This window comes from Sebastes umbrosus, chromosome 3 (genome assembly GCF_015220745.1).
Source record: "Sebastes umbrosus isolate fSebUmb1 chromosome 3, fSebUmb1.pri, whole genome shotgun sequence".
Classification (NCBI taxonomy): domain Eukaryota; kingdom Metazoa; phylum Chordata; class Actinopteri; order Perciformes; family Sebastidae; genus Sebastes; species Sebastes umbrosus.
Window position 1 is genome coordinate 25,398,866 of NC_051271.1, and position 19,577 is coordinate 25,418,442.

General features: G+C 38.3%; 1 protein-coding gene across 1 annotated transcript; it reads right to left on the bottom strand.

Moving 5' to 3' along the window:
• Positions 1-228: 228 nt before the first annotated feature.
• Positions 229-18,620, bottom strand: LOC119484890 (methylthioadenosine phosphorylase). Its single transcript, XM_037764067.1, has 8 exons — positions 18,453-18,620; positions 16,349-16,435; positions 16,137-16,195; positions 15,765-15,932; positions 8,590-8,692; positions 7,310-7,549; positions 2,330-2,452; positions 229-1,432 (listed from the first exon to the last, which is right to left on the bottom strand). The coding sequence occupies exons 1-8, from the start codon at positions 18,576-18,578 to the stop codon at positions 1,394-1,396; spliced, it is 945 nt and encodes a 314-aa protein (XP_037619995.1). The 5' UTR covers positions 18,579-18,620; the 3' UTR covers positions 229-1,393.
• Positions 18,621-19,577: the final 957 nt, after the last annotated feature.

The window sequence follows — 19,577 nt, forward strand, 5'->3', positions numbered from 1 at the left end:
TCAATGAAATCATGGGCAAAATAAAAACCAGAAATTCAAAGCTGAACTCTAAATTCAAGGGGATAGAAATTCTTTAGGACTTTAACCTTTCTTTTTCAAATGATTTATTACAAACTAGCCTTTTTAGCACAGACTCAAGTATTCCACCCTGCATTTCACTGCATATTGTATGAAATAAAAAATTAAAAAAAACTTTTAATATTGACTGCAAATGATAAGATAGATCAGTTCAAGTTGCTTTAAGATTTTAATGTTTTACTAACAACTTTAAAGCATGACTTCAAAAGTCCGTAGCTAATCTAATGTATGCTGCATTCATATTCATATTGACGAGCCGACAAAGAGGAAATACAAGGTACCAAATATTTTTAGATACTGTGCGGTGTGAGGAAGTTCAGGTGCAGCAAATGCAGATAAGAAAAGGGAAATGAAAAAAACATGAGCGGTAACAGAAGGCCCAGCACTCCAACAAAACATGGCCAATTTCATTAGATGTTGATGAATCTTACAGGATATCAAAGATTTTAAATGTGCAAAAATGTATGTCATCTCTGTCAGTGTCAATAAATGCAGTCAGTTTCTCAAAAGTACTCCAAATACTGTCAATTAGCTGATTTAATAATAACAGTGCACATTCTATCCTATATGTATATTGAATGCTGTTGGGTTTTCATTCATGAAACATATAAAACAGTCATGAAGAGCAAATTAAAAATCCACAAAATATAAAAAATGTGCCCCGAAAAGAAAAGATACAAACACCCCCAGTATTAATAACAAGACAACATTTTGCTGAAGTGTATCTAGGCATTTGAAATATTTGACGTGAGTACATCTGACACTTTCAAGACATCAGATTTGACTGTAAAAGTATTATATTAGTTGTAACTAAGGCAGTAACAAAGTATTCATGTGCTAAACTTGCAAAGCATTTTTTATTGTATCCTGCATTAACAGCAATAAAGACACTAATGGTTTACAGGCAAATATATACACAATTTTAAATGTTTACAGACAACAAAAAATATGAATCCACAAAAAATAATATCTAGTATAATCTTTAGAAGACTTAAAATCTTTGTTGATCTTTTGAGACGTTTCGTACCTAAGCGTGTGGCGGGACTGACAGAGAAGTGACGATACGGATGAGTGTTCCAGAGAGAAAGAGTGACCTGTGGTTGAGTATGAAGAGGGGGTTTTATATGTGTATTTAGAGTCGAGAAAAAACACCGAACCTCCAGCTGGAGACAGAGCACATGCATTATTTATGTGAGGCACTTTTCTTGTGATTCACTGATGACAAATCCACAGGCAGAGTTGAGTCTGTTGTCCGTGGCGGTGGCGGTGCAGGTGGTGTCTGGGATCCTTTTCTACTTCATTGTTTTCTGCACGCTTAGTGTTTTGGTAACATTACCGAAGATTGCGCCATTGACTGTAACAGAAGGAACAAGAGGTTTTTTTCCCCTCATATATGTCTCACAGATATACAGCAACAATAACTAGGTTTAGATCATGTGAAAGTAGCGTTTGTTTCAGGCCAAAAGTTAATTTCCTTAGAAAGATGAAAAAAAAAAAACGTGGTATATTTAAAAACATGTTATCATTACCACAAATCAAATAAATTAAATCAAATATTAGGGAACTTTTTTTCAAACTGGTACTTTTTCCAAAGTGTAAGTGCTTCTAATAAACAAAGACAAGTTTTGAATAGAAACTTTACTACTTACCTTACTGCAACCTCAAAGTACTTCAAGCTTGTTTAAAAGTATGTTGCAAATAGATGCAAAGGATGCACCAGGTGTAAAACACTCCGTTAGTCATGTGGTTTTCCGAAGTGCTTTAATATAATACATGTTTATTAAACATGTGCACTCTTAATTACACATTTAATATCTTTATTACCACATACATTGAGTTAAGAAGGCTGTAATGTGTATTACAGTCGTGATGTGTTTTCATGCTCAGTGTTTTTTTTTAATATACAGGTTTCAATGTTAAACCAGCTGAGTTTTATTTTGTGTATAAAAAGGTGCAACACAGCACCATGACAGTGTCTGAGTCAGCCTCGTAGATGGAGGCATCATTGCTCACTTATGGCACTTGGGCCTCGTGGTAATAATAGCCATGAACGGGTAGTGTTTTGAGAGTACTAATGCTCCAGATGGTTTCATTATTCCTCTTAAACTCAGTTTAAGAGGTGGCTCAGTGAGACGGACGGGAGGCAGTATAAATGAGATCACAGCCTAAGATAGCCGGCTAAAAGGTAAACAGACCCTCTTTCACGAGACTTAGTGAATGGAAATGAATCATCACAAAGTTGAAAACTTACTTTCAAGGTCTTCATTGTCTGAGTCCAGTCCATCTGACTAATCTGAGGTATTGCAGTCAGCAGGATACTGCTGGCTTTGTTGGCGTTCTCCTTCATCGTCTTCAGTACGTTGTCAACACAGACCTACAGTAGGACGAGGGAAGAAAAACAGACGGCTTGTGATAAGAATCACTTGCAGAAATGCAAATTTCACTTCCTTAAAGTGTCACAGTCATTCTGTATTTCCCTAAAAATGCACTTTTACATCCTTGCTGATGTTAAAGAGGATGTTTGCACTGTGAATAACATTGTATGTACGGAATCAAAAAATTTCAATGGATATTTGTGACAGCAATGCATGATGGGAAGGAGGACGCTTTTCTGTAAAAAATCAGAGCTGCTGTTGTGATTAAAATATCAGATGTGTTTATATATTTTTTCAGATTCATCATACTGTATTTCTCTCAATTATTTTGAATGGAGATCATGGGGATTGCCAGAAAAGGATGACATTTTGAGCAGCGGAGCAGATTATAGTATATATATATAGATAAGATCTTTATGTGAATATCTTAAATGGCATTGCTGTATTACCAATCTAACAATACTATAAATTAGGGCAGAGCGAGAGAGTTGAAATCAATATCATCAGGATTTGGCAAATGTATGTAAACAAACAAAACAACATGAAAAAAACCTATTCTTGTGGTGAGATCATACCAGCTGCAACGCCAAAAAGGGCGTGGCCCTTTCCCACTTCTTACCCCCCTACTTCCGGTGCCCTCGCTCGGACCACACCCATCTTCCAACTCAGCCTTCATTTTGATCTCACACACCTGTAAAATGTTGTCACGGTGACAATATCTGTCACAGACTGTAGGGCTTTGTATTGGCAAGAATCTGGTGATACGATACGTATCATGATGCAGCGGTTATGATTCAATATATTACGATATATTGTGATATATATTGCAATTTTTCAAATCTAATTTTGGGAAAACTGTCAAAGTATAAAGAACAGACCGCCATATGCATAAAATCTGAGTAATAAAAGTTTACTTTTTAATTCAATCAGAACAGTGGGATTTGCATTTATCACAGTCCCTGTATCATCCAACATCATAGCACTACATAGAGGGCACATGAGCAAATGAGAGCAAATTTAAAAAAGTATTGACTGAGTTAATCTTTGCATGTGAACTATTAATTAAAAATCAATAGTCTTTTTGAGAATTGATACAGTATCACAAAACATAATATTGCAATACTCAATATTTTCTATACTTTCTTACCCCCCTACCAGACGGACAGAAATATAAACACCTGGCAAAGTACTCAAAACCGCCTCTGTGTTAGTTCCCGCTACAGTAGGTGTCTCCAGGAAAACATGATGACTCACACACAGACTCACAAGGTGAAAACATTGATTAGCAGCCACACACTGTTGCAGCTGTTAATCAATGTTTAATGCAAAATGAGCTGTATTCCAAAGTTACTCTTCACACACGAGAATAACTTCAATACCTGATTTTGTTTTATGTCCAATTTGGGAATACTGCCCGGGCCTACTTTATACTTCAATTCAAGAAAGAGCACATTTTACTGCACAGATGTCATGGTTACAGCTCTATCCTGGACAGCAGGGAAATTTAGTTTTATCTCAAATCTATTCAAATCACAACTGGAGCTGCGAGTCAGCCTCAGAAATAGACGTCAATATAAGAAATGATTCAATCAGTGCAGATGTGAAGATCAGTATATTGTTTTTCAAGCAGCCAGCTGTGCCGTGTACTCCGCTGACTCATTACGTGGTGTCAATAATGCACTTGAGTCTCGAGTCCAATTCACTTGTCGTGTCTATGACACTGGCAAAATATCACCACATTAGTCATCTGACTGACATCACTGCAAGGAGAGGGGAAATAAAAATCAAAACAGTGCAATAAGCATCTGCTGTAATCATGTAAATAAAGTGAGGCCTCAGTCATACGGTCAAGATAAAATATTTACATATATCCGCATGAAATGATGTGCTAATATCAACATCCCTCAGCCAGACGTACAGTGTATAGTACAGTAAGTTACAGCATTATTTCCATCCTGTGCTCGTGTTTTCTCCCGTAACCTTAATTAACCCGTCCTTTGAGTGCTTTGTTCTCATGTCACATTCAATGATAGGGTCTTGTTTTTGTGGCGTTTGCCAGGATGAAGACAGTGAAGCTGATGACTCAGTGTGACTCAACCTCCTCTGGCAGGGCTTCCACCGGAGGCTGGCAGGCAAGCTGACTGAAGGAGGGGGGGGCAGGAGGTAGTATGAGGCTGGGAGGGAGCGGAGAGAGGGGGAGGGAGAGAGGGGGGGGGGGGCGGAAGGATGTGGTGAACGTTCTGCAACAGGAGGGGGAAGAGGTCAGCTGCAGGAACTCGGAAGTGGAGTTGTGAGTTTGGTTGGATCAGTGACAAATAAGCCAAAACTCGCCCACACGCAGTAGATCAACTGCACTATCCAGAGAGTCTGACAGAGAGAAGGTCAATCGGAAGCCAAACGAAACCACAAATACTCTATTCTGCTTACGGAGCACAGATGGCGAAAATCTTTGTTGAGAAACCATCATACTAATAAAATGAAACACAGTATGGTCTAGAAACCTGTTCTTTCTTAATAATGTAACATTTCAGTGATAAAACACTGCAGAAAAAGGACAAAATTGTGTTTGAAGTAATTGAATCTCTTAATAAAAGTAAAGATTCACTCTTTTGTTCACACCTACAATTTAATACTATTCTGCAAATCAGCTCCAAGAAGAAGGCATGGAAGTTAAACTTCGCACTGGACTGCCTTAAAAGTGACAGAGCTATTACCAGAAAAAGCTAATTTTTGCTATCCCGATGTTTGTGGTTTGTTTCTTTGTTAAATATCCTGGAAAATTATACGTTTTCTTTTTTTAATGAAACAATATAGGGCAATTCACAATTTGTGAGACACTGACGGTGTACCCAAACAATATGTGGATATTTATATAATCGAAAGTGATTCAAAACTAGCGTGCTCCGTGGCAAAAACCAAGGAGGAACTCATGCACCCAAATGTTGTGACACTGATCACCGCGGTTTACAGTAAACCAGTTTTTTTTTGTTACAAGCACAACTTAGAAAATCTTCCATTTGCAGGAAGTGAGGAGAAAAACAAGCTAGTGATTACTGTATTGCATCAAAGCACCAAAGTCTCTATGTAAGTAAATAAAACTAATGTTTAAAAATGATTCATATTTCAACAATAAATCACCAGGCTGATTAAATAAGAAATGTAAATAATGAGTCATGCTACAGCAATCAAAGATGTCCAACGTTTGTTTTGCCCATAGTAAATAGTAAAATACAATCAAATTTCAGTCTGGTACATCTTTTTATAGACGCGACCGTCTAGCTGCCATCATCAACATTTTTCTCTATGAGAGCACTGATTACTACCTTGATGATGTGTGGTAATTTCCCTTTTCTAGCCCAGAACTAACGTGGGAGGACTGGATATAACGGTGCAATAATTGTTTTATTGCACAATTTGGCACAAGTGGTAAACACCTGTGCATTTTAATGGCGCAACACAATTTCATCAGAAGAAATTATTTGGCAGAGCCGACGGTTATGTGTCATAGACCTGTTCAGACTTTTTTTTTGAGAATGTGGTGAATAAGGAGGGGAAAACCCAGTCACACACACACACGTGCACACGCACGCAAATACACACGCAAGCACACACGCACAGCCGAAGCTTTGAATTTTCACTGTTGATTATGCCAACTACCAAAGCTCCAGAGTCCAATAAAATGGTACTCGGGACAGCCCCAGCATTACATGCATGAGGATTGAAAATGCTATTACATTTACACTTACCTCCGGAGCTGCATTTAACACCTGTACTTACATGTGGTCAAGCACTATCCGAGTGCAATACGATCACCCAAAATGCATTTTAATGCCAGGTGTAAATTGGGTCTTAGTGTCATGAACCATCAGATTAAATGAAGTAGTGAGTAGAGTAAAAAGGCAAAGCCAAGCATCCAGTGTAGCTCCAGGAGACCACGACCAAGATATGGTTATCCTGGGCAGGAGAAGGCAGTTGAGCTAAGATAAGCTTTCCCTTTTCCAAGTTTCTCCTTCAAGATGTGAATGCCAGTTGTTGTTGTTGTTGTTGTTGTTGTTGTTAATTATTACACGTCTTTGTTGAATACTCGATTCTGACTGGTCAATCACGGCGGTCTGTTACAGTCTATTATTTCTTCATAGCAGATGCAGTTGCTATGGACCCAGTTTTGATGTCGGACTCGGGTGGACCATTTGGGTGTCAAATTATTGATTTCTTAAGTAAGTAGCCATGTAATAGGCGGGATAATGTACAGCTAGCGGGTCATTGTTGTGAAATAAACCCCGACAGGGTCTTACATCGCCCTGAACAATGGCAATGACCGGCTCGTTGTACATTATCCTTTACTTGTAATACACAGAGACATGATGGCATTGTATGCTCTCCAATGAGCTAGTTTAGCAAAACTGTTAGTAAGCTAGCAATAAGCAACGATGGATCTGGATCAGGTGTCAATCACCACAGCTTAGTAAAAGTAGATAGTATGAAAGTATCAAACCAGATGACAGGTTATGATGGTATACACAGTATATAAATAATAAAATGCTATATGTAGCTAGTGTTATTAGCTTTCAATAGCCAAAAGTTCTCCAGTTGTGGTAAGCTGAATGCTAAAAAAAACATCTCTGTAAAGTTGGTAACTAATGTGATGTTAGACAACTAAAAGAAAATAACATAATAAATGTGTCAACGCTGGCGATGCCGACAAAGAAACACAATAGGAAGGAAGTGATGTCACCCAAAGCACACCAACTGTGCGTCCCACTTTGCTGATACTGACTCACACAAGGCACAAACAAGGAGAGAGGAGACATCACAGTAATAAAAACAGCTGTTAGGACCTCGAGCCTGCCACTCACCGCCTCCTCGTGCTCCTTCCAACAGTCGTAGTCTGTTGCCATGGCGATGCTGGCATAGCACAAGCCGGCCTCCTTGGCGAGGACCACCTCGGGCACAGTGGTCATATTGATGACGTCGGCACCCCACTGGCGGAACATCAGGCTCTCGGCCCGCGAGGAAAAGCGGGGGCCCTCGATACTCATCATCGTCCCTCGCACGTGGCACTTGATCCCCAGGCTCCGCGCCACCTCCACTACAACCTGCACCAGCATATACAGTTAGTAACCGTTTCCATAAAGCCAATGGGAGGAGAGGTGGTGAGACAACATGGTTCTAATAGCTGTTCATCTCCTACTTTTTAAAAAAAAAATTATATAATTTTCTAACAATAATTTCCAAATAATTAGTAACATTGTGGCAGTAATAAAAATGATAACATCTGTATAATAATAACTTACATAGAAAAAACAAGCCAAAAAATGAATGTGTTTTATACCAAGGAAAATACTTGACCTCTAAATCCATTATTTTTGAATACCACTATACATATATATTTGTTTATGGATGCCTTTTCAAACTAAAGTGGGTAGAATAAAGGCGAAAGCACAGAAGAGTTAGCAGCTCTCTGCCTTTAAGAGTTTCAAGTTTTAAAAATATTAAATGAATCCTGTTTGGATGCTATTGCATTTTGCTTGCATAAAAAAGACAGAATTACATAAAACTCTAATCAAAGTTTAAAAAACTTGTAGCTAAATATGAATATGAGATCTGAGCCTTATACGATTGACCGTATTACATTTCTCACACAATTTAAGCCCCAATGACACATTTTTGCCACGAAACTTGTCATGCATGTAAACATAATTAATTTAACCATCCAATTAAAAAAATAATATTTAACTGATGACTAATTATTAATTCATTAAATGCACCCCTTTAATATCCATCACATGTGGCTTAGCTGTCAGCAGTTTGACTCTGAACAGTGTAGCTAATGTGCTGCTTTTTTCACCTCCCCACTATCTTCACACTTCTGGTCTATTTTGGTCGGGCCAAATTATATCATTGTAAAATAATTTATTTCGGCATTAGATTGACTTGTATGTGATGTTATATAAATGTAATATTTAAGCACATTTTTTAAAAATGTGGTAATAGAAAATTTGGAGTAAAATAATATACCAGAGATTTTAATTAAAAGAATAATTTTGGAAAACAAAAGCTTGGGGAGTACAGGAAGTGACTGACATGTATGAAATGAGATATACAGTATGTACTGTACAGGTATTTGAGGACTCACCTCTCTGGTTCTGTTGCAGAAAGGCTCAGCCATAGGGATGTGACTCACTCCATGAGGGCTGGCGGCCTGCCCATCATACAGCGTCTGAGCTCTCTTGGTAGTCCTGACAAAACGAAGCAAACAACAAGTACTGAAAGTTAAGTCTCTCTCTCTAACACACCCTGTCTCACACCAGGGCTATCATGCTTTCACCTGTGCCTCTTTTCATGTGGTTATAGCGTGTTTTTGCATGTCTGATGTTAAAGTCCTTTACATGTCAGTCAGGCCCATGTTATTGACTGCTTTGGCCCCATTTAAATGCTGTGACAGTCTCTGCAAACTAATATAAACCCTTACTGCAAGGCCATAAAATGAGTTAATACATTTAAGTTTCAGTTTCAGTTCAAATTGCTCTTTTCTAGACCAGCTGGTTTAAAAGGTCATTTAAAACCTCAGCAGGTTAACATTTAATCCACAACTCATACAATTAAAAGGCCTGCTCAGTAGGAAGGGCTTTTTATTCTATATTATTTTCATTATTGGTTAATCTACCTATTATTTTTCTCGATTATCTGATTAAGTGATTTATATTTTTTGCCTATAAAATGTCAGAGAACAGTGAAAAATGCCCCATATAATTCCAGGTGACATCTTCAAAATGTCTTGTTTTGTCCAACCATCAATCCAAAACACAAAGAGATTCAATAGTTAGAGTTGCAATGATTAATCGATTAGTTGTCATCTATTAAATTAATTTAGTTTGAAAAATTAACTGAAAAAAAAGGGGACCTATTGTGCTTTTGTGATTTTCCCCTTTCCTTCAGTGTGTGTGTGTTTTTAATGCATGTAAAAGGTCTGCAAAGTTACAAAGCCCAAAGTTCAGGTCAAAGGGAGCTCTCTCTCTCTCTCTCTCTCTCTCTCTCTCTCTCTCTCTCTCTCTCTCTCTCTCTCTCTCTCTCTCTCTCTCTCTCTCTCTCTCTCTCTCTCTCTCTCTCTCTCTCTCTCTCTCTCTCTCTCTCTCTCTCTCTCCCGTTAATGTTACGGGCCGTTGGGCTTGCAATACACTGCCTGACGGAAACCCATCTTGTCTCGTCACGCCGAAGAACACATGAACTTTCTAGTAAACAAACCCAATGTTTGCCCTCCCCCTAGGGAAGTGACAGTGAGGAGATTTTCCCACGGCTATTAAACTTGTGGCAACACCAGTGTTACCGATCACACCGGACATTTTACAAGAAAAGACGGCGCTCAACATACAGTATGTAAAGTGCACCGCTGACACGCCAAAATTAACTAAATGGGTTTTATTTCTATAAAAAAAAAGCAAAACGCTAGTAGGGGCGGTGGACAAATAATGTAATCGGTGTATGCCCGACCACCATGTAACACAGGTAACACAGACTACCGCGGCAATCCTACACCCCCTCCCGCCTCTAATGAAATTTGATCTCCGTCATGTTGCCGGTGTTATGTCGAATTCACCGGCCTCGGCTCCGCAGATGCCCACGGCCTGTCAGACACTACTGGCTCCGTTAGTCCGTCTATAAACAAAAATAGTGCTATGTTAATCACGTTGTTGTATTGGTTATTACTAATGTAATTTAGCGCTGTGACGCCGTCGGCAAAGGTTGCTGATGTTGGCTACTTTTTAATTTGCCAGAACGTGTCATAATGACAAATGCTGTTGTAGGCTCATACACCAGACCGGACTGGCGAAACCGGAAATTCAACCCAACTCTAGTAAATATGTTCTGGTAGAAACCGAAAATACAAGTATGCACCTGAATAATATACAAAAATAATAATATCAAGAACCAAGCAGCAAAGTAAAAGTTATTTGTGTCATGATCATTTGAAATCTCAAGAAGCCACAGTTTTAGTCACGGGTGGTTGAATTCTTTCCAGCATTAAACTCTTCAACAGTCCTTTCACAGCTATCCAGGACAACTATAAAAGAATCAGCAGAGAACAGCCGCAAGCCTGGTCTCCTGCACCACTCCAACAACGGTCGTCCAATTTCCAGCTCTGCTGAGTCAGCGGGGTTCCACCAGGCACAACGCCAGCCTGCCAGCCTTCAGCTCTTTATGCAACCGGGTCGTCAGCCATGAAGACACTGACTCACTCAGCCCAGATGACCCAGTGAGAACATCAGGGATTTTGTGTCACCCTGTATCCCCTCAGCTTGTTTTGTAAGTACTGAATTATATCTGAGTGTTTGGTTATATCATATATAGATTATGTTATGGGGTAATAAAATAGATAGATTACCAAGTGGTGCTGATTCACAGTATACTTTGGATTTCCCAGGAATTGCTTAGTCATACCAGAATTATCTCAGACATCCAAACTATGAACGTGTCTGTCAACAGTAATCGTTTCAAGTTGATGCCCAACCCTATCTCTTACTCATAACTCTGGCATTGGAAAACTAAAGTCATTGCTTAAATAGACTGAGCCAGCTGCAGCTCCACCCTGCTGAAAATCAATAACACTAGTGTGTGGGATAAACTATGAGCACACTTTGCTATAGAAATTGAGTCTGGCATTTTCAGTAGCGATGTCATTTCAAAATCGTTATTGCAAAGAATGGCTCCCACAGCCTATAATTATCAAAGATTTAAGTTATTTCTAAAATGCAAAAAGGATGTGCTATGGACTACTAAGCATTAGATATGTACTGGCAATCCTCCAACTTTCATTTTCAACACAATTCCATCACATCAAGTAGTACAGCTCGCCACTTGAAAGATCTAAAGCTTTGGGAAATCATAGCATTATTCAGATTTTATTACCAATGATATAAACCCTATTCCCTAGTTTGTAAAAAGGCACATCATTGGATACTAACCATGCACCCCAAATCTGTGTATTTGCTTTGGTTTCAGAGCTACTTTAAAAAGGTACAGTGTGTAGGATTTGGCGGCATCTACTGGACAGTTGCAGATTGCATCCAACTGAGTACCCCTCCGCTCACTCCTCCGTCTCTAAGACGGCGGTAACGTGAGCTGCTAAGTGCAAAATCTGGTAACGCCATTCGCCCCTCTCAGAGGCCATCCTTACCATAATAACACTACTTTAGGAGCAACTGAAGTCTGGCGGCGGTTGGCTTGACCGGAGAGGCCAGACACACAGACACACAGACACACAGACACACAGCCACCCAACGGTAGAGATCAAAGTAAGCACGCTACACATATTTGCATGACGCTTTGCATGATGTGATCATGCAAAGTTGACTTTCCAGTATAATCGGTAACACTGCTGTCAGTTTATTAACCGGTGGAAACATTTCCTCACCGTCACATCCCTAGCTCTCTCTAGAGCCAGTGTTTGGTTTGTCCGTTCTGTGTTACTGTAGAAACATGGCGAAGCAACATGGCGGACTCCGTGAAGAGGACCCCCTCCCTATGTAGATATAAACGGCTCATTCTAAGCTCACAAAAACACAACGATTCTTACTTTTAGGTGATTATACACTAAAGAAAACATAGTTATGAGTATTATATTATTTTCTGCTAATAGATCCCCTGAAATGTTACACACTGTTCCTTTAAGTCTGTCTTCACTTCACTTATATAAATGTACAAATATAGATGTTGACATGAAAAACAGATGAGCTTAATGTCAAAGTGAAAGTTAAAACAAGAGAATCTAAATCAAGGGTCAAACTCGGAGGATTTGGAACCTCAGTGCAAAAAAGCATTTTAATAGGTCCTGCAGCACTAACCTATAGCAACCAAGTGTTTGGTTTGGAGTGGCCGTACAAAACAAGATAGCAGAGGTGACATAACAATTGTGGAATCAGTAAAATGAAGCCTTCAGAAACTTGCAGTCACATGCTGCAGGACAAGTCTCAACAAGTCCCAACAAGCAGCTTCCTCATTTCTGATAAATAGATCTTGTCTGTGCTCGATACTGGTAGTGGAGCTATTCACATCGACGGGCAAGCAAAGCCGCAGGCAACGTGATGCAGTCCTATGCAAGTGTGCAGGGGAATACACTGACACGACTGTGGGAGGACAGTTTACTACTTATCTCAATTCAGCCAGCTGTATGCTAGCTCATTGGTAACATAAGCTATCTGACTTAAACAGCATCTCTCACTGCATATTGAATTATTTAACGGAATTTGTACAATCAGCTAACTGAGAGAGCGCAACACTCCCACAGGGTCATGCTACACAAAAAGTATATGCCTGGAGGTCTAACCCTGCTGAGAGAGTATGCTTTCCCATGTCTGTGAAACAGAAAGGTTTACCAGTAGTAGAGGAACAAACCCCCCAAAAAGGCTTTAGTTTTTGAGATGGGTAGAACAAAGCACCATGTTTTAATTTATAACTTTAATGTCTAGCTTTTTTTCTAATAAAAAGAGAAATGCACTGATGGAAAGCTGAAAATATTGCCGTTTTAAAGTTGCATTGGTTGTCATTCTGTCAACAAGGCAAGGGGGTGAACTTTGACCCTTGAGTGACCATGCTCCTTTTATTTGGTTTTCACATTTTTATCAGGTTAAAAGTTTTAAAAGCACCCTTAAGACATGAAGAGGGAAAAAACACGTCTGTGATCTTCTGGCATCTGATCTAATCAGCTTGAACGTCATAAAAATCAGTTTTCTACAACATTTAGGAATATTAAGCACCTATTTGGCGGCCAATTTGCAGTGCACTGATATCTTAATCTTTTCATAACATATAAACCTACATCTGTCCCAAATGTGTTCCTTTTAACATAAAATGCACAATTTTAATGCTACACGTTAAAGGGGAGTTTTTTTTCTTGCATTCTCATGGAGGATCTTTTATTATTACAGTCTAGACCTGCTCTATATGAAAAGCGTCTCAAGATAACTTCTGTTATGAATTGACACTATATAAAAATAAATTGAATTGAACTGTCCCGCTACTGGTAACGACTTGTTGTGAAGTAAATGCAATGGAACGGGGGAGGGAGAATGTGACATCTAGTGGCTGAATGTTATCAATGTTATCAATAGATCCTTTAAATAGATGGTGGTATAAAAATAGTTCACTGCAAAATTTGTTCATTTGGTTGATGTTTGGATCCTGCCCCAAACCAAAAATAGTGAAAATGTGGGCCTCTCCAAAAGGGACAGCATCTGCCTTATCACATGTATCTCTGGAAATAATGATCAGACGGTCACCAAATTTGGACTGGATGTTCACAGACAGACATTTCATACAATAAAGCAATAGTTTTATCAATACCTTTTTACATCTTTGAAATTTATACACACGAATCATAGGCAAAATGCATATATATACCGTATATATGCATAATACTATATATGTCTGTCATTACTAAAGTAAGGAGGCCAAAGACTGTTATCATAAAAGTAGGTCATTTGACTATTCACTTCAGTGCAAGCGTGTTTGAATCTAATGGTACATGTCCACAGGCTCCGTCTTCTCCACGCTTGCCATTCATTGTCTAAGCAAGCAGCCATGCAATGCATACTGATAGCTAGTGGCGCGATTCGAGAGACGGGGCGTCACATTGAGGTCTATGGCAACTCCCTAGAAACTTTTAAACTAAACATTATCGATCCAAAATAAAGACAGGTTTAGCAACAAAAGCTTATTACTCGCATAAAATGTTTTCAGAAACACATTTCCGTAAAGTATTTTCGTGATATAAGAGAAGAAAGTTTCCAAACGAAGGCACCGTTTTGGTTCCAGTTTGAAAGCTGGAAGCAGCAGCCCACGAGTGAGAGCGTTTGTCCAATCAAGTGCCTAGTGCCTCGTGGCAGCCCATCAAGCGTGGACATGTACCATAAGGAAAATTAAGCGTGGTATTATAGTGATCGAAAACCAGAAATACAAGATTATTTGAGGCGTTTTATTGCAGCTAAAGACTTTGACAAAATAAATATGGGTATTTATTACAGATCTAAATAACAGGAATCAGTCAACCTAGTTCATTTGTGGTCAACCTGCCCCAAAAATCAGCATCAACACCATAACAGCACTGTCAATTAATGTCAATGTAAACTCTTCTTACAGGAATTAAAATCAACTTGAAAATGAGGGAAGGACAGTATGTCTTCATGTGAACAAGAACTCTCCCCGACAGCTGCTAAAAGATGATAGTGGGTATTATCAGCGCAGTGAGTTGAATGGATGAGAACTGAAGGCTGACATTCTGTTAGACTCCGAGAAAGTGATACACCAAAATGAAACATGAGACAGACAGGAAGGAGCCCTGACTGTTCAGAAAAATATCTCTGTCATCATATTGGTGTCAACCGTTTCTACAGGACGAACGTCACAGTGACAGCATTTTTAATTCTCACTGGAGCTCTGAGGAATCTGACAATTGACACTCTAACAAAACATCCGGCAGACGTTAACAATTCCTCCTACTGAACACGATAGTAAACAAATATTTGCTTTCACAAAGGTGTCCAACATGGTGAGTCAAGTCCTTCCCCCCCCTGTCTCACTCAGCTATCTGGACACTCTTGTCACACAGTAACTTGAATCCAGTCTGTGAGATGTGTGGGAAGATGTTTGAATTGTTGTGTAATACAACTCCTGTACAGTCATCGCAGGACGACAACCAGCAACAACCTTTGACACAAGGTTAAACTATTTAAAAGGTCATAAAACTTCAGAAAACAATGCATAAACTTCATACTGTGTTGCTTTCTGGTTTAAATAAGCAGTAACACACAGGGTGTTATGACATGTTGTATTTTATGAGCTGTGTTAATATGAATAAGGCTGTTGTCTGAGAATGTCAGTCATGTGATATAAGGGTCTCTCACTACACATGAAAAGAAGTGTGATCGGATAGTTTTAAATAGGGATGCACCAATCCTATTTTTTCAGTACTGATACCTGGGCTTTGGGTATTTGCCGATACCGAGTACCGATCTGATACAAATGTATCGTTATAAAGAGTAGCGTAGATCAACTCTCCGTGGAGAGGTTCCTGTGTAGATATAAACGGCTCATTCTAAGGTAACGAAAACACAATGATTCTTATAATCAGGTGATTATAAACCAAATAAAAACATACTTATTAATATTATATTCCATTTCTGTCAATAGATCCCCCAATTTGGTCCACACTGGTCCCAATTGAAATGCTCTGACATTCTCTGTTTCCTATATGTGGAAAGAAGAAACTCATTTCTGAACCATAACCTGCTGTTGTGGTCACATGACACCACTCACCTGTCAATGAACTGATCTATGATGACAATGTCTCCTGGCTGAATCTCCTCCCGCAGTGAGCCACAGGCCGTGGTAGCCAACACATGTGTGCAGCCCTCTTCTTTCATTGCCCAGATGTTTGCCTGGTAGTTCACATTGGACGGCATTATAGTGTGTTGTCTCCCATGCCTACAGATAGGAAAAAGCATCATTCAAGATACGCATTGTTTATTCATGTTCATTGATTTTGAGAAACATGATAATATACGTTTAGCACCTCATTGTTAGATGGAGTGAAATATTGAAAAGATGCAGTATAAATTAATATCCACTAGATGGTGCTAAGATAACACATTTTCACATTTTTAAGTAAAGTAAAACACCCTTTCTTACCTTGCCAGGAGCACACATTCCACGTTTTTTATTTTCCCCAGTATCAAAGCATCAGATGGCTGTTCAAGAAGAGCAGAGTAATCCAATTATACATAAAAAAAACAACATACTACTATACTATACTACTTATAAGGAATCATTTACAAGCACAACAGGCCATGTCAGTAGAGCGTATTGCTCTATTTGACAAGAAACCACAAAGCACAACTAACCTTTCCATATGGTGTGTCAACATAACGCTCAGTCCTTCCTTCCAGGATATCTGGATCATCAAGGCCTGAACCGCCAATTATTCCAATCTAAACAAAAAATAGAAAGACATCAACACATCAGAATATCTGACCAAAGCACTTCCATTTGTATACCAATTTAAAAGACCAAAAAATAAAACTTTTCACAATATTTACAGAGAATTAGAGCATGGGCAAAACATAAAATATTAAAAAACGTGGTGTTTAAAATTATATGAGCACACACTCAAATCAGTGAATAACTCATTACCAACTCTCACACTTAAGGACAAGATGACACAATTCTGTTATTTCCCCCAAGGCAAGAAAGCTGGCTGTTCATTTTTTACTATAGTCAGTTAACTTCCTTGCTCTAGGGTATTAGGGTAAGTTTATTTACTCAAGTACTTTACTTATACTTTATTAGGAGTCGAATATTATACTTTTTTTTCTCCACCATTTATTGACAGCTTTATTAATTACTAGTATTTTGCCGATTGATATATTACATAACAACATATGATCAGATTCTAAAATATAATACATAGTCATTGATTAAACTACTAATAGTATATTTAATTGTTAAAAATGGTTCCACCTCGAACCAGCTACAACATTAAAATGCTGGTTACACATTAATCAATGTATAAATTAATAATAATTATGCTCCAATATTACAACATAGAATTGATGTTGTTTAGTGCATTTTGTTGGCAATACATGTAGTTATTGAACAATTTGGATCGGTGCATCCCTAGTAGTTATTTAGATCATTCAGCGTGATATTGCTACTTTTAGTTCAGGTAAGGACAGTAGTGGAGGAAGTATTCAGAAACTTTACATTAGTAAAAATGTAAATAAATAAATAAAAATACTCCGTTACAAGTGAAAGTCCTGCATTCAAAAAGTCACTTAAGTTAATGTATGCAAGTAAAATCAAGAATTAAGGTATTAGGCTAAAAGTAAAAGTACTCAAAGCAAAAAAAATGTCCCCTGTGACTGTTATACAATTATATAATATATCATTAGAGTATTATTACTCATGCATTCATGTAAAAGCAGGATTTTATTGTTGTTAAATGAGGTGGAGCTATTTTTTATTAACTATTTTCTATAGGATTGCAACTGATGATTGTTTTCATTATTGTTCCAGCTGTATTGTATACCCTATTGTGTAGTTTAACTAGACTTCATATAATATGATGTCTAGTTAAGGTATGATATGATGTTATATTAAGGTATTAGGCTAAAAGTAAAAGTACTAAATGAAAAAAATGTCCCCTGTGACTGTTATACAATTGTATAATATATCATTAGAGTATTATTACTCATGCATTCATGTAAAAGCAGGATTTTATTGTTGTTAAATGAGGTGGAGCTATTTTTTATTAACTATTTCCTATAGGATTGCAACTAATGATTGTTTTCATTATTGTTCCAGCTGTATTGTATACCCTATTGTGTAGTTTAACTAGACTTCATATAATATAAACTCTTTGTATGTTAGGTTTAATCTGTAAAGAAACTAGTAATTCAATCTGTCACATACTTGTAGTGAAGTAAAGAGTGCAATGTTTCCCTCTGAAATGTTGTGGAGTAGAAGTACAAAGTAGCATGAAAAGTAAAGACTCAAGTACATTACTGTACCTCAAATGTGTACAGTACTTGAGTACATGTAACGTTACTTAGTTACATCCCAGCACTGTTTAACTACCTGCTGACAGCTGTCACTGTGCCATGTGCCAGATCCACTGAGATGGTTCACCTTTAAGGCTCGCTGTTTTAACAGCACCACACAGAGCAGCATTGCAGTTAGCATGCAAACATTAGCTTGTGTTATTTAGCCATGGCTGAATGAACTAATGACTGCAGACGACACTAGAGCTTTACTAGGTAACACAGTACCATGCTAACAGCTAGTTGAGAGTGTTTCCCGCACTTCCAGGTGTGAGTTACAGCAGCACATCTGTCATGAGGTAGCGTTACCTAGCTACAGCTCATTGACTCCTCTCTGTCAGTGTGGTCAAACATACACTGTTTACACTGAGGAGGACTCTCAACGGGACATTAAAGTGTAGCTTATTACCTTAATGGGCGCTGCGGAAGCCATGACGACAGTGTTGTTGCCTGTTAAAGTGAAGATTTGTGAAACGGACAAGTAGTGGAGTGAGGAAGACTCTTTATAGGCACGGCCGTTAACATCCGTTAACATCCGGCAGCCCAACGGACATCAGACACTTCCTGTTTGAGGTGTTCGCCTTCAAAATAAAAGCATGACCTTCTTCTTCTCCCAGGAATTCCCAATGATCTAGCATGCATTTTGTTGGAAATGTGTCACCAAGTCCTTTTATTTTCATCAAGTATTTCATTCCAAGTTTATATCTTCTACTTTTCAAGGGCATCCATTTCTATCAATCATGCCCCGCTACATATTCTCAGGGCTTTAGTTTCCACTATATCTAGTTTTTTAATGAGCTGCTGATCCATAATCAATACCTGACCTAATCAATGCTCTATACATTATATCGTCATCACTGATTCTCTGTCTGCTCCCCAGTCAGAACCGTATTCATTTTTTTCACACTTTAATGCAACCTTCTCTAAAACTTCTGACCGTTTTTCAAAGCAAACAATTGATTTACCTTTCTACTTACCTTGCAGAAGGCCGTTTCCATTTCCATCCAGTTCTGCAGCTATGAAATAAAGTGAATGATTTCAGATAATCTGCATCTCCAGCATTATTCACCACACCACTATAATACTTTCATAACTGCTTTTACATGAATGCGTGAGTAATAATAATCTAATGATAGAATATATAATAGTACACAGTAACAGGGGCAAAATCTCTGCATTGAGTGCTTACTTTTGATACTTTAAGTACATTTTCATGATTATACTTACATACTTTCACTTAGGTAACACGTTCAATGCAGGACTTTTACTTGTAACAGAGTCATTTTACAGTGTTGTATTAGTACTTTTACTTACAAATTATTTTAGACCTTTGATCTAGTTTGAAGCGAAACCACAACACAAGTTGTAAACTAGTAAAGGGGGTTGACTACTCCCCCAACACACTTTATAGTTCATAATCCTCTTATCTTGGATATAGTGTTGTGAACTCAATCCCTTGATCTCTTTGCAAACAATCTTTCTACCTATAGGTGTTTAAAAAACGTCAGTTTACGTGATCTGTGTGCATAGTGCA

Excerpts from the sequence above, each read along its gene's own strand:
- LOC119484890 (XM_037764067.1), bottom strand. The coding sequence starts at position 18,578 with ATGTTAACGGATGTTAACGGCCGTGCCTATAAAGAGTCTTCCTCACTC. Across the intron at positions 16,196-16,348 it reads TTGACACACCATATGGAAAG|CCATCTGATGCTTTGATACT; the intron begins GTTAGTTGTGCT and ends CTTCTTGAACAG. Across the intron at positions 2,453-7,309 it reads GGAAGGAGCACGAGGAGGCG|GTCTGTGTTGACAACGTACT; the intron begins GTGAGTGGCAGG and ends GTCCTACTGTAG.